General features: G+C 41.5%; 1 protein-coding gene across 4 annotated transcripts in view; it reads right to left on the reverse strand.

Moving 5' to 3' along the window:
* Positions 1 to 16,733, reverse strand: part of Sh3gl2 (SH3 domain containing GRB2 like 2, endophilin A1) — a 156,682-nt gene that overhangs the window by 57,218 nt on the left and 82,731 nt on the right. The window contains exon 1 of one of the 4 annotated variants that reach the window (XM_033757656.1): positions 3,586 to 3,632. The exons of 2 other annotated variants lie outside the window; for them this stretch is intronic. In XM_033757656.1, the coding sequence (XP_033613547.1) occupies positions 3,586 to 3,600 (15 nt within the window). In that variant the 5' untranslated portion in view covers positions 3,601 to 3,632. Of the gene's footprint in view, positions 1 to 3,407; positions 3,531 to 3,585; positions 3,633 to 16,733 lie in introns of those variants that run through there. One more of the 4 variants, XM_010630926.2, reaches the window with a different exon arrangement.

Raw genomic sequence — 16,733 nt, forward strand, 5'->3', positions numbered from 1 at the left:
CTAGAGTTCTGACGATTTTCAGCTCACAAATGGGTTTTAGATGATTGATTGTTCTAGAAAATTTTATCCTGGAGATCCTGAATTTATACTTCTGCTACCCAGTAAATAATATACACATGGAAAAGCACAATGAAAAGATCAGAGATGCTAAGAAAGCTTTAAAAAATCCAGACATCCCTCCAAATATCATGAAAAAATATGAGAAAAATAGTTTACCCTCTAAATTCTCTAAATTCCCTAAAATGGGTTGAAAGACCAAGAAAGCTGAGGCACAAAAACCACCAAAACAAAACAATCAAAAAACAAATCCCTAGCAGATGGGTCCCAAACACAGGAGGAACCCAAGCTCTCTGGAGGTAATCTGGCCATATGTTCACCCTCTGAAAACAGGGCAGCCAAAACAATTTGCTTCTTCCACCGAGGTCCCTCAGGTGGGACGGCGAAGGGCACTGTGACGCCCTCAGGAGTGTGAGGGGGTGCATCTTTCTGATGTGCACATTTGTCACAGTTCAGCACATCTACCTTCTGATACAGCAGCACGAATCCTGGGTGTGAACTCCAAAGAAACAAATTTTAAAGACCACGCACACAGTGAGAACCGGAAATGACCCACAGTTCGCCAGGAGGGACTGGCTAGGTAACGATGGCTCCCGTCGTCAGTGACGGCCCACAACACAGAGAACGGATGAGACACTGATCTGAGCTCCCTCGTTCAGAGATGATTGGTCTTTTCTGAGTGCCTGAGACTTCACCACAGCGCAGGCAGCAAAGCTGCACAGCCTTACCTCGCGGGGCCAGTGTCCTACTGTGGGGCCGCGTGGCAGTGAGGGCCCAGGACAGGGACAGCAGCAGGAGACACTCGGTACCCAGGCTCCTCCCTGGCCGACTGCTGATTCAATGCAGTTCCTCCTTGAACTGCACAGTGTGGTGCCGGCTGGGGAGGGGAGCTGGGAAAGTCTGTGCAGGACAGGAGGACAGGGTAACCCTGGAGGTGATGGTGAAATCCCTGTCATTCCAGCAAGCATGGATTTCAGTTAAGTTTAATTCAGTTTGCAGAAATACCAGATAAAACTGCCTGTTTCCTCCACCTTGAAAGTTATGAAACGGTTCCTGCTGCTTATACAGAAATCTAATAATACCTTTACCGAGTGACTGACAGAGACACAATCATAGTATTATACATACAGAAATACCTCAGAGAATTCTTCATGGGCTTTTCCTCCCCATATCTTTCTGTATTTGATTTCTTAATAATTTCATATACCCGGGCCGGGGATTTGGCTCAATGGTTCTGCTACCTGCAAGTGCAGGTGTCGGAGCTCGATCCCCAGTACCAAAACAAACAAACAAAAACCAATAATTTCACACACCCAACCTTTAGGAAAAAGAACAATAATTAAAAGAAAAATTGACTAAATGTCTCACTTCCTTTCAAGGTCAGAAACATCTTCCACTATACCTGTGACCCACTCAGAACAGAAGTTAAAGTAAAATTCAGTCTGACTCCTTTATAGAAGCAAAGCCAGCAAGTCTGTTAAATGATCTTCCCAGCAACATTTTATGTATGTGTCTTTTATTCCTTTTTCTTCTCTAAGAGCTGTTCATTACTCATGAATTTCAGCTGGTACAATTTTATCTCTTGATAGTATATCTTATTTTCCTAGTTTATCTCAAGTCCAGGAATTAGAACCATTCTAAAATAAACACATTTGTACATATTAAGAATTCTTTCCAGGGCCTGGGATTTAGCTCAGTGGCATCACACCTTTCTGGCAAGCGCAAGGTCCTGAGTTCAGTTCCCAGTACCAAAACAAACAAACAATTCTTTCCAGGTATTTTCTTCTGGTTCTCTCTCTTTCACCAAAACACTCCAGATGTCCATCTGTCAGTCTAGCTATCTGTCTGTCTGTCTCTATATATCCAAAACAGCACTATCTGGAAATCTACCCACAATACTGGGGGTGAACAGGAGAAAACACACAGGAAAAAGGAATGCAAAAGAGAACGTCTTCTAAATCCTGTGGCTCCATGGCAGGCCTTGGAGTTCCAACCCTAATGTGATTTTACCAATTCTTTTCAAGCCCCACTGCGACAAGAGAGCAAATGAAAAGAATGTAGGAGACACCGAGCTGAGCCAGGGAGTCAGGAGGCCTAGGTTACAATCCTAGCAGTTTCTTCAGGTGCAAGACTAAGGACATTTCAATGTGCCTCAGCCCGTCCCCGACAGACAATTCTAAGGCTGCATGACAGGAGACCACCGACAATGTCAATAAGGAAAACTATGCACTGGCAGCTAACAATTTACCATTAAATGAATTATTAAATGAGATGTATAAAATGCTTTGTATTCCCGGGGTTATTTCTGAATACAGAGCTGCAGCAGGTCAATACTCTCACTGGACCTTACATAGAAATTCACTTCAAATGAGCCAAGTTAAGGTGGGATGCCATCCAGGCACAAACGCGGAAGACACAGAATGCCCACGCAGCTGCTCGTGGGTGCATCTGCCCGACCCTAAGGGCCCAGCTTCCAAACACCATGTGGTCCCGAGAGGAAGCGTCAGCCTGGCACAGCATCAGCGCCAGCACTGGCCCACGACACTTCTTGGGGCTGCACCCCCTCGTCTGCCAGGGGCACTGAGGCACTGGAGTCTCTTCTCCCCGGAAATCACCCTGCAATGAGTACAAGTCCAAGAAAGTAAAGGAAGTTAGCAGGTGATGGAGAAACTGAAAGGCACATGGAGGTCATTTTCCCTCCTGTGCCCCACAGAGCCGAGGGGTAAGAAAAGCTGGGAGCAGGAGGGGAGGCCCAGATACCTGAGAATAAGAGGAGTTTTCTGCAGTAAAGTATGCAAATACACCTTCTCTTTTGTTTTTCTTAGGAAACTGTTTTCTTCACAGTTATCTTCAGGGCATAAACATGAATTAAAAACAGTTATAAAATACAAATGTAGAAGTAATTTGCATTGAAAATATTCTTTGGGTTATAAAGGTAGCTTTAAAAGATGTCCTCTTGAAAAGGTCACCGATGGCAGTGGCGCAGGCCTCCGCCCCACCAAGACGGTGTCCGAACAGGAGGATTGTGGGAACACGGAGGACCTCACAGAAAGGCCGGGTTGTGGGCACGGGCAGGGCCTTGATCAGACCCCAGAGCCACCACATTCTGAACTAGAAGTAGCAGGCCAGCCTTTCGGTCAGTGTTTTCTCCCCCATTGCGTCAGACAGCTTTTTAAAAGGCAACCATAGCACAAAAAGGCCTCTTACGCACCAAGATTAGGCCTAAGAAATAACGCTGGCCTTCCCCACCAATACCTTCAGTGAAATACCACTCTCTAACTCCAGGCACATAGAGACTTTTCACAACATTTCCATTTTTTAAAAAGCCGAATAGATTTTTCTTTGCTTACTTCTGCCAAGAAGCAGTCCAAGCCGGGCTGGCGCTCTGCGTAACAGCCTCCCTGACCAGAAAGTGAGCCTCGGTTATGTAACTGCCATTTGACCCTCGGCCACCCTGGGGCATCAATGTGGAAAGAGCTTTTTATAGAGAAGGTCAGAGGCTCAGGCGAGCGGCGGGGAGCGCAGTACCTCTGAAATTGCCATCTGCAGCAACGTATTGAGATCTGAGCAACTGCAGTTGTTTTCCGAGACTGTGTGACAGCAAAAGCCTTACTGACTCAGTGAAAGGAATCAAATTACTCCTTACGTGGGCGGAGGAGAGGAGCCAGGCGAGGTTTTTAACTTTGGAAATGAAAACCTCCAATATCCACCTACACCTCAGGCATCTTCTCTGCGAAGCAGCGTGCAGGCTGGTGGGGTCCCCAGTTCCTCTCCAGCCCTCGCCACGGCAAGCAGAGGGGCTGCTTGTGAGTTTGAGGAAACAAGCACATCTGGTAAGAGGTTGAGCCAGGAACACAGCCGAGCTCTCCGGAATTCTCTCCCACCGGACCAAGCCACAAAAAAGGAGGCGCGTGAGGCAATGGGATGACACCTCTCTGAACCGTTCTCTACGTATTTTCTTCTCTGCCTTCCCTATGGTAATCTTTGCAGTGCCTCTTTTCCATCAAGCAATCTCTCACTACTTTTTTACACTTTACTTTTCTTACGGTATTTCATAATCTTCAGTGGCCTCAGGCAAAACTCAGCTCCCTGGCTGCTGTGCCAGAGAGCATCACCAAGAACTCCAGTCCCCACCACAGGGGGAAACTCCAGCTGTGAACCCTCTGCAAAGACTTGTGTAGGCTGCATGAACACAGACTTTCCTACTGAGCGCAATAATTTTCTCACTTCAGAGCAACGCCTCCCGGAAGTCACCTTCCCCATTTCACTGGTGCAGTGTTCTAGAGAACCATGGTTCATCTCGCTTTATAGCAGAGGGAGGTATTTTCATTTCCAACCATCTCACACCTGACAACACCCACGCCCTCTCTTTCTTCCCTCTGGCTTCAGCTCTACTATCACAGTTAACCAAGGGAAAAAGAGATGTCATTTTATAAATTAAATTCTGAAGGCTAAATGACAGTCGGTACTGCTAGCTGCTACAGGTATATCATGCCTAGTAGACAGCGAATCCAGGGATCGGGTATTTTTAAAAATAATCCTGCTTTTAGAATAGAACAGATGAGAATCTCTTAGGAAAAAAAAATCTAACATTTTCTAATTAGCATTTTAAAAAGGTAATCAACACCAGATTCTTCGTATATTCCACACTCTGCTTTTTTCTCCAATTTCCCTACCAGCATTTTTTCCTTTTGAAACAAAGGGAAGTTTCCAACCAGCAAAAAGAGAAAGGATTCCAATAAAAATGTTGGAAAATATTAGTAGGTACAGAAGGAAGTAGGAAAATAAAGTTAGCATGTATTGCATATAAATTCAGATCATTAATAAGCTTCTTAAAATTCCAACCAAAAGAGCATCCAATGTTCCCTTCAGGTAGGATCTGCGTGCCCGGAGGAAGCGGAGGGCCGAGCCTGTGAGAAGACGCAGCAATCAAAGCCTGGGGGAGAAACCCAGTCCACGTAGCCAATCTTCGCTCAAGACAGACAAATTTCCAAAGCTCATGATCAACATTACCATGCGTGCAAACTCACAACACTTTCTTAAAAAGTTTTATTTTCAATGGGCAATACAATGTCACAGCTCAAAACACTAAAACGGTATTAAAGAGCATGAGGTGGAAAATATTTCTAACCCATCTTTGCCTCCAGCCGCTGTACTTTCCTCACATAATATTAATGGGCACTTGCATTTATTAGGTTCTTAAATAAAAAATAAGAATACCAGTATAAACAACTCCCTCATACACAAAGTAACACAGGCATCTTCACTACCTTGCTTTTCTCCACGTGAATATACAGCTTTTTAAACGCATGCACAGCATCTCACTGGATGAACCACCACTTAACTAAACTCTATCAACATACGTACATTTGGCCTGTCATTTCAAAACTACTGTATCTGATAACTCTGTGCATAGATTATTTCACCTGTAAGTACACTTCAGAAATAAATTCTCCGAAATGGCACCTGTGATTTTGATTATGTCACATGATGTTTACTGTTTCATTCCACCTCATGGCTGAAAGAAATAACTCTCTAGCACATACCCTTAAGGGACATCAGGCTATTTATGTGTTGTGTTGCTTTATAACAACTGTCAGAAGCATATACAGTGCTAATCTTAAAGTCTAAATTAAATACTAATATTTCAGAAAGAAGTCTAAATAACAAACGGGGATGAAAAAAACGTACAGTTCATATTGTTATCAGAATAGTACAAGTTTGCTTTGCTCATAAAATAACAACTAGGTTAATATAAAATCTGCTCTGACTGTAAATCCCATTGCTCCTCCCAGGGAGGAACACCAATTTAAAGAAAAAGCAAATCAGTTTATGTGTAAATTTTTTCAAATCAGTCGTGTTTCATACGCTCAATAAACTGTGTTTCCGATTTCACATGTAGGAATCATGCGAAGTCAAGAACAGACCTCAGATGTCATGCACTGACAAAGTAAACTACACAGGGGCTCATAAATCATCCTCAAAAGGGTTAGCAAGAAGTGCTCTGAATATATTTGTCTCATCAATATATTAACACTCAAATTTCTATCATCTAGCTATCAAATTTTAAAGAGATAAACCAAATGAATCATCATAATGTTTTTTATTGATAATGGTGGCAGTGCTTTCTGATTTGATAGAGAAAAATACACACAGATTTCCAGTCTGGATGGAATTAAAAGGGTAATTGAGGTCTCAAAGAGAAGGGTGAAATCTGAGGCAAAGAAAAAGCAAAAACAAAAAAAATTATACAACAAAGACTGGAGCAAGAAATAAAGAAAAATTGAGAAAAGGTATCAGGACAAGATTCTGATGACAAAAGGCGTAGGAGTCCACACTTCTATGGGATGGAACGAGCCCAGCAGAGACTCTCAGTGTAAAACTGCTGGGGAGGGGGAGAAGCGCAGCCGTGGGCCACACACAAACTCAAGGCCTCTTGGGGCTCAAACCCAGGCTCAGACGCACAGCAGCCCCGGGCACGGCGTGGAGCACGTGTCCAGGAAGCGGCTGGGTTCTTCTCGGGACTCCAGGCACCCAGGCTGTCCGCCACAGCCCCGGGCAGGACAGCCCGCGGCCACACGGCTCCTCCTGCCCCTCACCAGAAGGCCGGGCATCCGTGCCCAGGGACTCAGACCAACCTGACCATGCACAATACCCCTGACTGGGCATATTATGGCTTTATCCACACGGCCTTCACTGAGAGGCTCAGTGAGAACGGACAAGAAGGAGACTTCAAGCTCTTGCTGAGTTCCACAGCAGGCTACCAAGGAACCAGCCAAGGAACCAGCTTCATCATAAGCCAATGAGAGCACAGCGAGAGATGTGACAAATGGAGGCAGAGTTTATTTCTCTGCCGAGGAAAGGAGAAAATCTTGTAAAGGTCAGATTTGCCATCCTTGTACTTTTGAGAATACAGTCGTCCATGCGTGGTGGGAACAGAGACCACAAAGTGGGACAGGTAATTGTGCCAACACAGAAATCATCTAAGGAAGGAATTCTCTGAACAGAATTTGGCCTTGCCACAAGGAAAATTCTCACTGTTTAAAAAATGCAGCTGCGTTAAACTGAAGCTACTTTTCACAACTGTAGAAAAATTATTTGGAAAAAACCTTGACCTCACAGTCTCATAAAAATAGTCTTAAAATGTAGGAATAGCTTCCTTTAGTAGTGCACGTTTGCAGTAATTGATTACAGTCATTGTAGGGAGTTGGCTAACACATTCTAAGTCTTTATACTTTCCTTTTTTCTCCCCACCGTTTGGTCCCCTTCCTTCTCCAAAAGATCCATCTCCCTGTTTCCTATCATATATCTTCTATTTTGCTCTCTAATAAATATACTTTGGGCTTCTCATCTAAGAGAAACCGTGTGATATTTAAGCTTGTGTGTCTGATTTATTTCATTTAATGTTATTATCTCAAGGTGCATCCACTTTCATACAACTGATTCAAATTTATCTTTCCTTATGGCAGAACAGTACTCCATCCTGTATAAAGAGCACACTTTCTTTATCCACTTAGGCGCTGATGGACAGAAAGGCCACTTGGGATACCACTATTACGAATCATGCGGCTATTAACACGGGTGTGCATGCATCACTGTGATATGATGGGAAAATACCTTGATGGAGAAAAGGTGGGTAAAATGAAATTTCTGCTTTCGGTTTTGTTGTTGTACTTTTTTTTTTTTCCAATGCCAAGGATCGAACTCTGGACCTTGCTCTTGAGAGGCAGGCGCTGCACCACTGAGCTGAATCCCCAGCCCCCTGCTTTTATTTTCGAGGAATCTCCATACTGATTTCCACAGTGGTTGTAGGACTTTGCATTCCCACCAACTGGAGAATGGCTGCCTTTTTCCTGCAGTGTCATTAGCATTTGTCACTTGATTTCTTGATAGCCACTCTTTCTGGGGTAAGATGGAATTGCATTGCTGTTTTAATTCACATTTCTCTAATAGCCAAAGATGTTAAACATTTCTTCACTGGTCATTTGTACTCCTGAGAAGTGTCTATTCATTTCAGTTGTGCATTTTCTGACTCTTTCAATATGAAGAGACCAATTTTTTTAGTTCTTTATACATTCTAGATATTAGTTCTCTGTACAAGGAATAACTGGGGAAAATGTCTTCCCATTCTAAAGGTTTGCTCTTCCTTGTTGTTTCGTGTTTCAGAAGCTTTTTAATTTGATATAATCCTATTTGTTAATTCTTGATGTTATTTCTTTTGCAATTGGGATTATATTCAAAAAGTCCTTCAGGAAAGGCTGTAACTACAGAGATCCTCTTGGTTAAGTATTCTCTTAAACTTCTGAGTTCTACCATGATGAGAAGCACAGTGTTAAGGCTACTGAAATTCTTCAACGAGGCTCCTAAAGGGAATTCACCCCAAATTAGAGAAAACAACTGTGTGGGAATCTTAATTATTTGGTCATTATTATCCAATAACTTCAAAAAGAACTAGTTAGCCCTTAGCAGAGTAAAGACAAAAACACAAACATCAGATGGCAGAAAGTGCAGCAACCTGCTTGTGCAGGGAGGAACACCATTAGCTTCAGTAAGCTGCGACTCTGATGGTTTTTGCCTGCCCTCTCTAAAGTATGTTCCTTTTTCCACAGGAGAAGTGAATTTAAAAGCATAATATTTGCCACTGCTTTGGCAATAAGGTTTGGGAGGCCAGGATACAGAAGACTGTTAACTACTTTCTAATCACTATGTCTGCAATTCATTCAGGAAGAATTGATATAGAGGACAAAGAACCGTGGGTTAAACTTTATGAGTAAAGCCCTGGCTTTCCACAGCCTGGATAATGACTCACAGGACATGAGGACCATTTGTTAGCACAGTGAGCACTGTGAGGTCTCTGAAGTCTTGCGTTTTATTGACCTATGTGTCTTCAGTTTCTGTCATTTTGTTGGGGAAACCATGGGGGAATATTTCACAAAGGTGAAACCAAATCCAAAGTCAAACAGGTCAAAAATCCAGGAAAGTGCAGCGTGCAGGCATTCAGACTATGGTAGGGACAAAGTGCTGGAGGAACACTGAACGCCCTGCCTTTTACACCTGAGGCCTGTCGCTGGGGAAGGATGAAGGTGGTTAAAGGACAGCCGCAAAGCAGTCACTAATATTTATCCCACACATGCTATCAAGTAATAACTTCCTGCCATGCATGGAGTAGATACTATGAAAGTATAGGGATAAATCAGGGATACACAGCACTGCAATCTTAGCAACCTATGAGGGAAAGCAAAGCCTCGTGCATCCAAAACAGTACTACGCAGCAGAGAATAATTATGTGAAATGCAAATGAACGTGCTGTCAGCATCCTAATGAACAAAAGGAAGTAGAATTTAAGAACCCTCTGCTATTTACTCACTGCCTGCCTACATCAGTGGGGCCGACAGAGCCCTGAGATTAAATGGGGCTAACGAGGTCCCTAATCTTACATGACCTGATTTGTACCAAGGTGGAAAGAAAAGTAAAACCAAAGTAACTGCAAGAAATAGAGTATTATGAGAAAAACATGTTTTATATTTATAAACTTCAGGAGATATCTTTATATGAAGGACAGTCAGAAAAGACCCTTCTAATGCAGCCACGTTTACCAAAGGCCAGATTGAAATGAACACCACCTGCAAAGAACCAAGCAGAAGAAATGGCGAAGAAAAGCGGGCACGGCTCCCATGTTGGAGAGGACCACAAGGCTGGTGCGGATGGAGCAGCAGTAAGCAGGGGCTGAGACCAGAAACGCTAGGTGGTGGGGTCAATCCCCAGGGACTTCACAAGCTGTGCACAGGAAGTCAAAAGGAGGGGCCCTGCATTAGGTTCAAAATACTTGTTTTCCAGTCATCAATACTTATATTATTATACCACGTTCATCACAATTGATGAGCCAATATTGATCTACTGTAACTAAATAGTTAATTCAGATATGCTTTTTGCCTTTTTCTGTTCCAGGATCCTACTTGGGGCACCATGTTCATCTCTCCTTAGGCTCCTTGGGGCTATGACAGTTTGTCACACCTTTCTCAGCTGTGATGACCTTGTGAGCGTGAGGCATCCTGGTCAGGTGTACCAGAGGGTATCTCCCAGGCTGTACCCGATGTTTCACTCATGATTAGACCTGGACTGTGGGTTCTGGGGAGGAAGGCCACAAAAATAAAGTACCATTTCTCCACGTCCTATCAACGGTAAATACTAGCGGCACGATTCCTCCTTGCGGACATGGACCCTCAGCGTGTAGTTTGTCTGGTCTCTCCATTGTGAAGTTGTGCTTTCCTCTCCCTTCCATACCATCCTCCTTGGCAGGAAGTCACTATGAAGTTCTCATACTTAGCAAGCGGCAAGTTATACACCCTTTCTTTTAGGACAGAGCACATAAATTACCAGGAATTCTTCACCGCAGATTTGTCACTTTTCCATTTAATGCAACCAATCATTTGCTAATATCAGTGTGGATTCATAGCTATTTATTTTGTACTTCAAGTTATGCTGCAGTACTGTTTTATTTTGTTGCCCAAATTATTTTAGCTTTGAATAATTCTATCTTTGAATCACTGAGCTCTTTGAGTTGGCTTCAGTGAACCTTTCACACACTCCCATAATAATGCCTTGCTTTGTCTTCGGAGTATCTCCTCACTTTCTGCACTACAAAATGCCCAGGCCCACCCTGCATGTTTCCCATCACAGTCACAGAATCAGCCATTTCTCCAAGTTGTCCTGACTTCTTTTACCGGAGAATGATACTGGAAACCATATCTGAGCACAAGGCGTACTCTTGATTTCTGCTAGCTTTCAAACACTGAGTCTTACACTCCTTCTTCTACTGCTTATAATTTATCTAATGTCTCCCCACTGAAGAATGTTACTTCCCTTATATCCATATTCTTTCAATTTCTAGTCCAATCTACATTTTTAAACAGTTGAATAAAGAGAAGCATTTTAAACACTGCATACAACAGAAAATCATTACCCCAAAGGCAATTCTACTGGTTGAAAATTTCAGTAAAAATGCTACTCTGTTATGTTCCTGTCAACTATAAAACCAAGCTCAGTCCACACAATTGGATGATCTTGGTACTTGTCATTAGCTGGATGTAGAATGTCTCTCCAAAAGTGCTTATGTGAAAGGCCTTCCCCAGAGCAATGCAACTGTGAGGTCAAACAACTCTGGGAGGAGGGGACAAGGGGACAGTCTTTAGATCCCTAGGGTCTGTCCTCATAGAGGATGGTGAAGCCCATTCTTCTTTCCTTCTCTGGGTGCTTCTTGCCAAGATGTGCTGCCCTTGCCAGAGGCCCAAATCAATGGGGCTACCTGATCTTGGACTGGAACCTCTAGAACTATGAGCCAAAATAAATATTTCCTCTTTATAAGTTAATTGCCTCAGGCAGTTGATGACAGTAACACAACACTAACTGATACAGTATCACTTTGCATTATGCAGATGCAAATACTGCTTATAACCTTGGTGTTACTTACAGTGGGCAGACATCTCCAGTTGGTGTAACAAACTCAGAGGCATCTGATTTTATGGACTATGAATGAAACAGATGAATTTAGCTAAACGCAGGGAAACAGAAGTTAACTCTGCTTTGCCAGAAGAGCTGCAACTTCCAAGCTGAACTATTCAATGTACCTATCTGCATCCTCTAAATCCTACAGAATTTTGGAAACACTACATTATCAGCCTTCTCTTAATTTCTGTCACATAACAAACCTGCAGGCAGCAATCTTTGCCACTGTGACAAGTACAAGTACAAAATTACATTTAAAGGACAGGCAACAATGTGTCTCTGACAGCCTCCCTTGTGAATCCCCGGGCTGCATATCATTACATCGCTCTAGTTCAGTGAGTGTAACTATGAGATAAATCCTCACTTTACAATTTTACATAAGACAGAAATATACCATTATTTTCTATAAGGAACATGCTGTCCAATTTAATTATATGTACATCATAGTTTCTTTTAATAAAATGATCACTAAGACTCAAATTGCCACAAACAACATGTTCTTCACTACTTTCTATGTCTCTCATTTTACAATGTAATTTCTACTGTGCTTTAAAAATTTACTTTCTAACTTATGTACCCTGTTACAGGCATAAATTCAAATAAAGTTTTAATGTCACCAATTAGATGTATCTCTGTCCAAGGTATGTAGCAATATTTCAAGGCTTGCAGTTCTCATGAAATTCCAAAATAACACCTGCTCGCCTGCAGAGGAAGTCACAGAGAACTGCAAGCTTTTGGTGCTTTGTATCAGCCTGATTAATTGTGCAGCTTTCAATAAAAGAAGTGTTTGCAATGAAACAATTCAAATATATTTAAATGGATCTAGTTATTAGAATGATTATAAGAAAAGCAAAGCATACATTTACTATACTCACATGTTTCAAAACATTTAATGCGTGTTTACATCTTCAGCTCTTACCATCACCAGCTTATTCAATGTATAGCAAGTCAGTATTTTATGTAATTAAGAGAAAGCAAATATTATATTTCTGTAATTCTGAAGTATTAAAGATACAAACAGTGCACTGCATAGTTCTTCATGGTAGCAGCAGTTTCGGTGCAGTTCACTGCTGCAATTCCATCATTGTGAACGATTTCATTTGCCTCTCTTCTCACATGTCCAAGAGCAAATCCAGTGACGTTCAATTTTATGGTCAACCTGGCTGACCAGCAGCACCCAGTTCATCAACTCATCATGAAGCACCTCTGCAGATGCTGTGGTGAAGGTATTTTGCAGTTAAAATCTGCATGCAGCTGACTTTAAGTCAAGAAAATCATTCTCAGTGATACGAGTGGAACAAACCGATTAACCGAAAGACCTCAATGCGGACACCGATGTTTCCCTAATGAAGACATCATTCTGCTGAAGCCTGGAGCACCAGCTCCTGCCTGAGTGTTTGCATCTTGACCTATTCTGCGGATTATGGTCATTTTGGTTCCCACATTCACTCGAGCCAATTTATTAAGATAAAAGCATTGATATCCATATACACACCCAGTCCACCCCAAAGGCTCTGTTTCTCTGGAGACCAGCTCAGTGCCTCATAAGCCATCAAAGCTACAGCAATGCATTGGGATCAAACCTCAAGTTGTGGGTCAGTGCCAGAGCTGAGAACACTGACTTTCCACAGTGTTGCTCCACTCCACATGGCTGTGCTCTTCGTTTCCATGGACACTGGAGTGCTGGCGATAAAATCAGCAAGGAAGGCTCTGACAGATTTGCTTTCTTTCAGATTACAGGACTTCTTACTGGATATACATTCTGGGTTTAGGTCTTGCCTAGTTTTGAAGAACTCTATGTTGATTCTTACAACTGTTTAATAGATAACGTCCTTTGCTCTAGCTGCCTTTGTAATTTCCCTTTTCGTTTATCCGTTCACTTTCCCAGTCCGAATGAGGCACGGCTGTGGCACACGCCTTGTTCTTTCCACTGGTGTCTGCTGAGCATCCCAGATCTGTCATTCGGTGTCTGCCATTAATAGTGGTGAACTCTGTGTCATCATCTTTTAAACATTTTTGTCATGTTTACATTCTCCTCATTCTAGAATTCTAATTACACATATGGTGGAACTTCTGATATTGTCTCAAAGTTCCTAGAGCCTAAATTATTTTTGTTTTATTTCTCTTGGTGTTTCAGTATGGGAAAATATTTTTAACCTATCTTCAAGTATACTGATTATTTCCTTAGCTGAATGAACTGCACATAGAATGGTCACAAGCATCTTTCAACTGTTACTGGGTTTGTTTGTTTGTAGCAGTTTCAAATTTTTCTTTATTCTTTTTCATAATTTCTACTTCACTACTGACATTTCCCATCTATTCATAAATATTGTCCATTTTTCCAGTAGAACCTTTAAGACATCCACCATGATTAAGTTTTCTAATAGTCCTAACATCTAGGTTATATCTGAATTTGGTTTGCTTGACTGCTTTGTTTTTTGTATGTGTTTTCTTTTTCCCCAAGCTTCTCTGGGTGTCTTGCTGATTTTGAGCTGAAAGACAATTTTTCCTAGATACATATAGACTGAAATAAATAGGGCTTATGTCTGGAAATGGACATGTCTTTTTCTGCTGGTCTTATGTGGAGGGTGTTGATTCAATGGGGTCAGCAGTTGAGAGGTGAATGCTGTTGTAAGCAAAGGTATAATACATTTTCGGCTTTCTGTATCCTAGCAGAAGCCTGATCATATGAGGGTTTTTGCTTTTTATGTTTTTAATAACATGAAAGTTTCTGGAGTTTAAAATACACAAACACATACATATTATGCCAAAGTGTTGAATAGAAATGTGTGAGCAAGTGCTTAGGTTTCTTGATAAAATGCTATCCCTTAGAATTAATCCAAATCAAATGGATTGTGCAAAGGAGGAATACCTCCCTGTCCCTTTGACTTCATGTCTCCTTAATTCAGCCAGAAGACCCACAGGTAACATATGACTATGTCACAGGAAACACTAAAGCAGATTTAGTAATATGCTTTTATTTTTACAGGTGCATTAGGAGGTACAGGACAAGAAAATAAGACCAGAAAAAAATAGTCCAACAAAAGACAAATATTAATTGGTAATATTAAAAAGTGCTATTCACTATAGATTCAAAATCTTCATATTATATTGACACTTATTTGCCACTTTTCTTGACTTTAGTTCTATACTTAAAAATAATAAATTTCCTGAAACTGATTTATAACAGTTTGCATCCTAAATTTCTACCTATTTCCCCCATTTTAATATAGTCACTCTTAGAACCCTTGGAGACTTATAGGTGCATGGGTGGTTAAAAGATATGGTGTAAGTTGTAGGAAGTAATAACTAGTTCATTTAATGCATTAAGGGAAATAGTGTGAAGCCCCAAGTAAGTGCTAGGTAAAGATTGCAGTGTTTGCACAAATGGGCACATCTGTATCTTTGCTTTTTAAAATTGTCATAGAGAACAAGTATGAATGTTGTTTCTCTCAGAACTGACAGAAATGTCTAACTCTACAGGAATGAGGTTAAGCGATAATACAGTGGGAAGACTTCTCTAAATAGCTTCACTTGGAGATTCACCTGTGTTCTCTTCAGAGCAGACAGTCCAGCTCTGTCTTCCAACAGTTCCTCCCAAAAGGAATGAGCAGCTAAGTGAAGGAGCTGTGATCATTAATCATGCTATCAACTTGGCTGGATTGAGAAACAGCTATGAGTTCAGTAAAGTATATTTCTAGGTGTCTCTCTGGAGATGACTAGCATGTAGGCCAACAAGCTAAGGGTGAGCATACCCATCCCAGTTGTGAGGGGCACCAACAAATAGGCTTATAGCCTGCATGACATCTGTAACAAGGAAAAGAAGAAAGAAATTTTCCAGTTTTTGGTGGGCTCCAGTCTCGAGTAGATGTGTCTTTTGCTACTGTCACCTCTGGACTTTGGTCCTCAGTTTCTTTTAGTAAGGGAGGCTTGCACCAGTGACTCTCCAGTGAGCTTTGGGCTCTTTGATACTGGACTGGTCTGCATCCTTGGTGTCTCTTGTGTTACAGCCATGGCAGCACAAAGGATGAAATGATTTCTCAGTCAAACTTCAATCAGAACACCAAGAGGCTTGGAGGGACTGAACTTAGCATGAGGAAGCCTCTAAGCTGAACCTCTGTGGCTATGTATTTGTGACTCAAGGACATGAGAACAAAGATGCAGAAGAAAAACATTTGTGCAACAGTTTTGGTCAGGAAGCAGGCAGGCAAGGTACAGGATGGTCTACTCTTTCATGCATGTTGACTAAACTTGAGCAGGCAGCAGGAGAAACACAATGGCCAGAACAAACATCTCTAAGAACAACTTACTGTTGATTCTGCTCTGTTGTTGCTCTGCAGATCTGCTCTAATCTTTAACCATGATTCCAGGAGCCCTGTGCAATTGCTCCAAGGTTCCTTCATCTTTACGTTCACTTCATATACTCCTCTATTCAGAATTTCTTCACACTCTCGTTCTATGATTCCATTTTCTTGGCTGGGCAGCTACTGGAGAGCTCTGGCTCTCCAGGAAGCAGAGGGCTGTAATGGACTTTCCTGCCTCTAATCACGTCAGCCTATCTATTAAATTCCCTTGAACAATAATATATGTATTTTCTATCAAGTCTGTTTCTCTAGAGAACTCTCACCTACACAAGCCTATTTGGAACATGTTGGAAAAATGCCAGTAAGAAACCCAGGGAAGAGATGGGCAAAGCAGAATTATGTAAAAGAGAAAAAGCATATAAAAAAGAAAGAAAGATGGAAAGACACTGGTTATACCTCAAACATTCTTAGCCACAGTTTGTTTAGACAATGAAGATTGTATCATCATTCTTTTATGAGGACAATCCTGAGTTGTGAAAACTACATTAAAGCTATACAGCAAATCACTTTTAGAGATACATATTAAGACAGAAAATGATAGAATAAATGTTATATAATGATATAATAAAATATAATGATATAATAATTGTGTTATACTTCAAGTTTTGGCAAAAATAATTCTTCCTATTCTAGATGCTCAAATATTTTCAGAGTAAGTTAGAAAAAAACAAAAGAAAAATATTCCAGTTATTAAAATCACAAATTAAGATTAACAGCAAAGATTTATGATACTTAGACATAAGAGACAGAAAAAAACTGAGGAGTACACATAGCACCTGAAGTAGGATTCATCTCCCTCTTAGTTTA

This window comes from Fukomys damarensis, unplaced genomic scaffold, assembly GCF_012274545.1.
Source record: "Fukomys damarensis isolate Sample0158 unplaced genomic scaffold, DMR_v1.0_HiC HiC_scaffold_31, whole genome shotgun sequence".
Classification (NCBI taxonomy): Eukaryota; Metazoa; Chordata; class Mammalia; order Rodentia; family Bathyergidae; genus Fukomys; species Fukomys damarensis.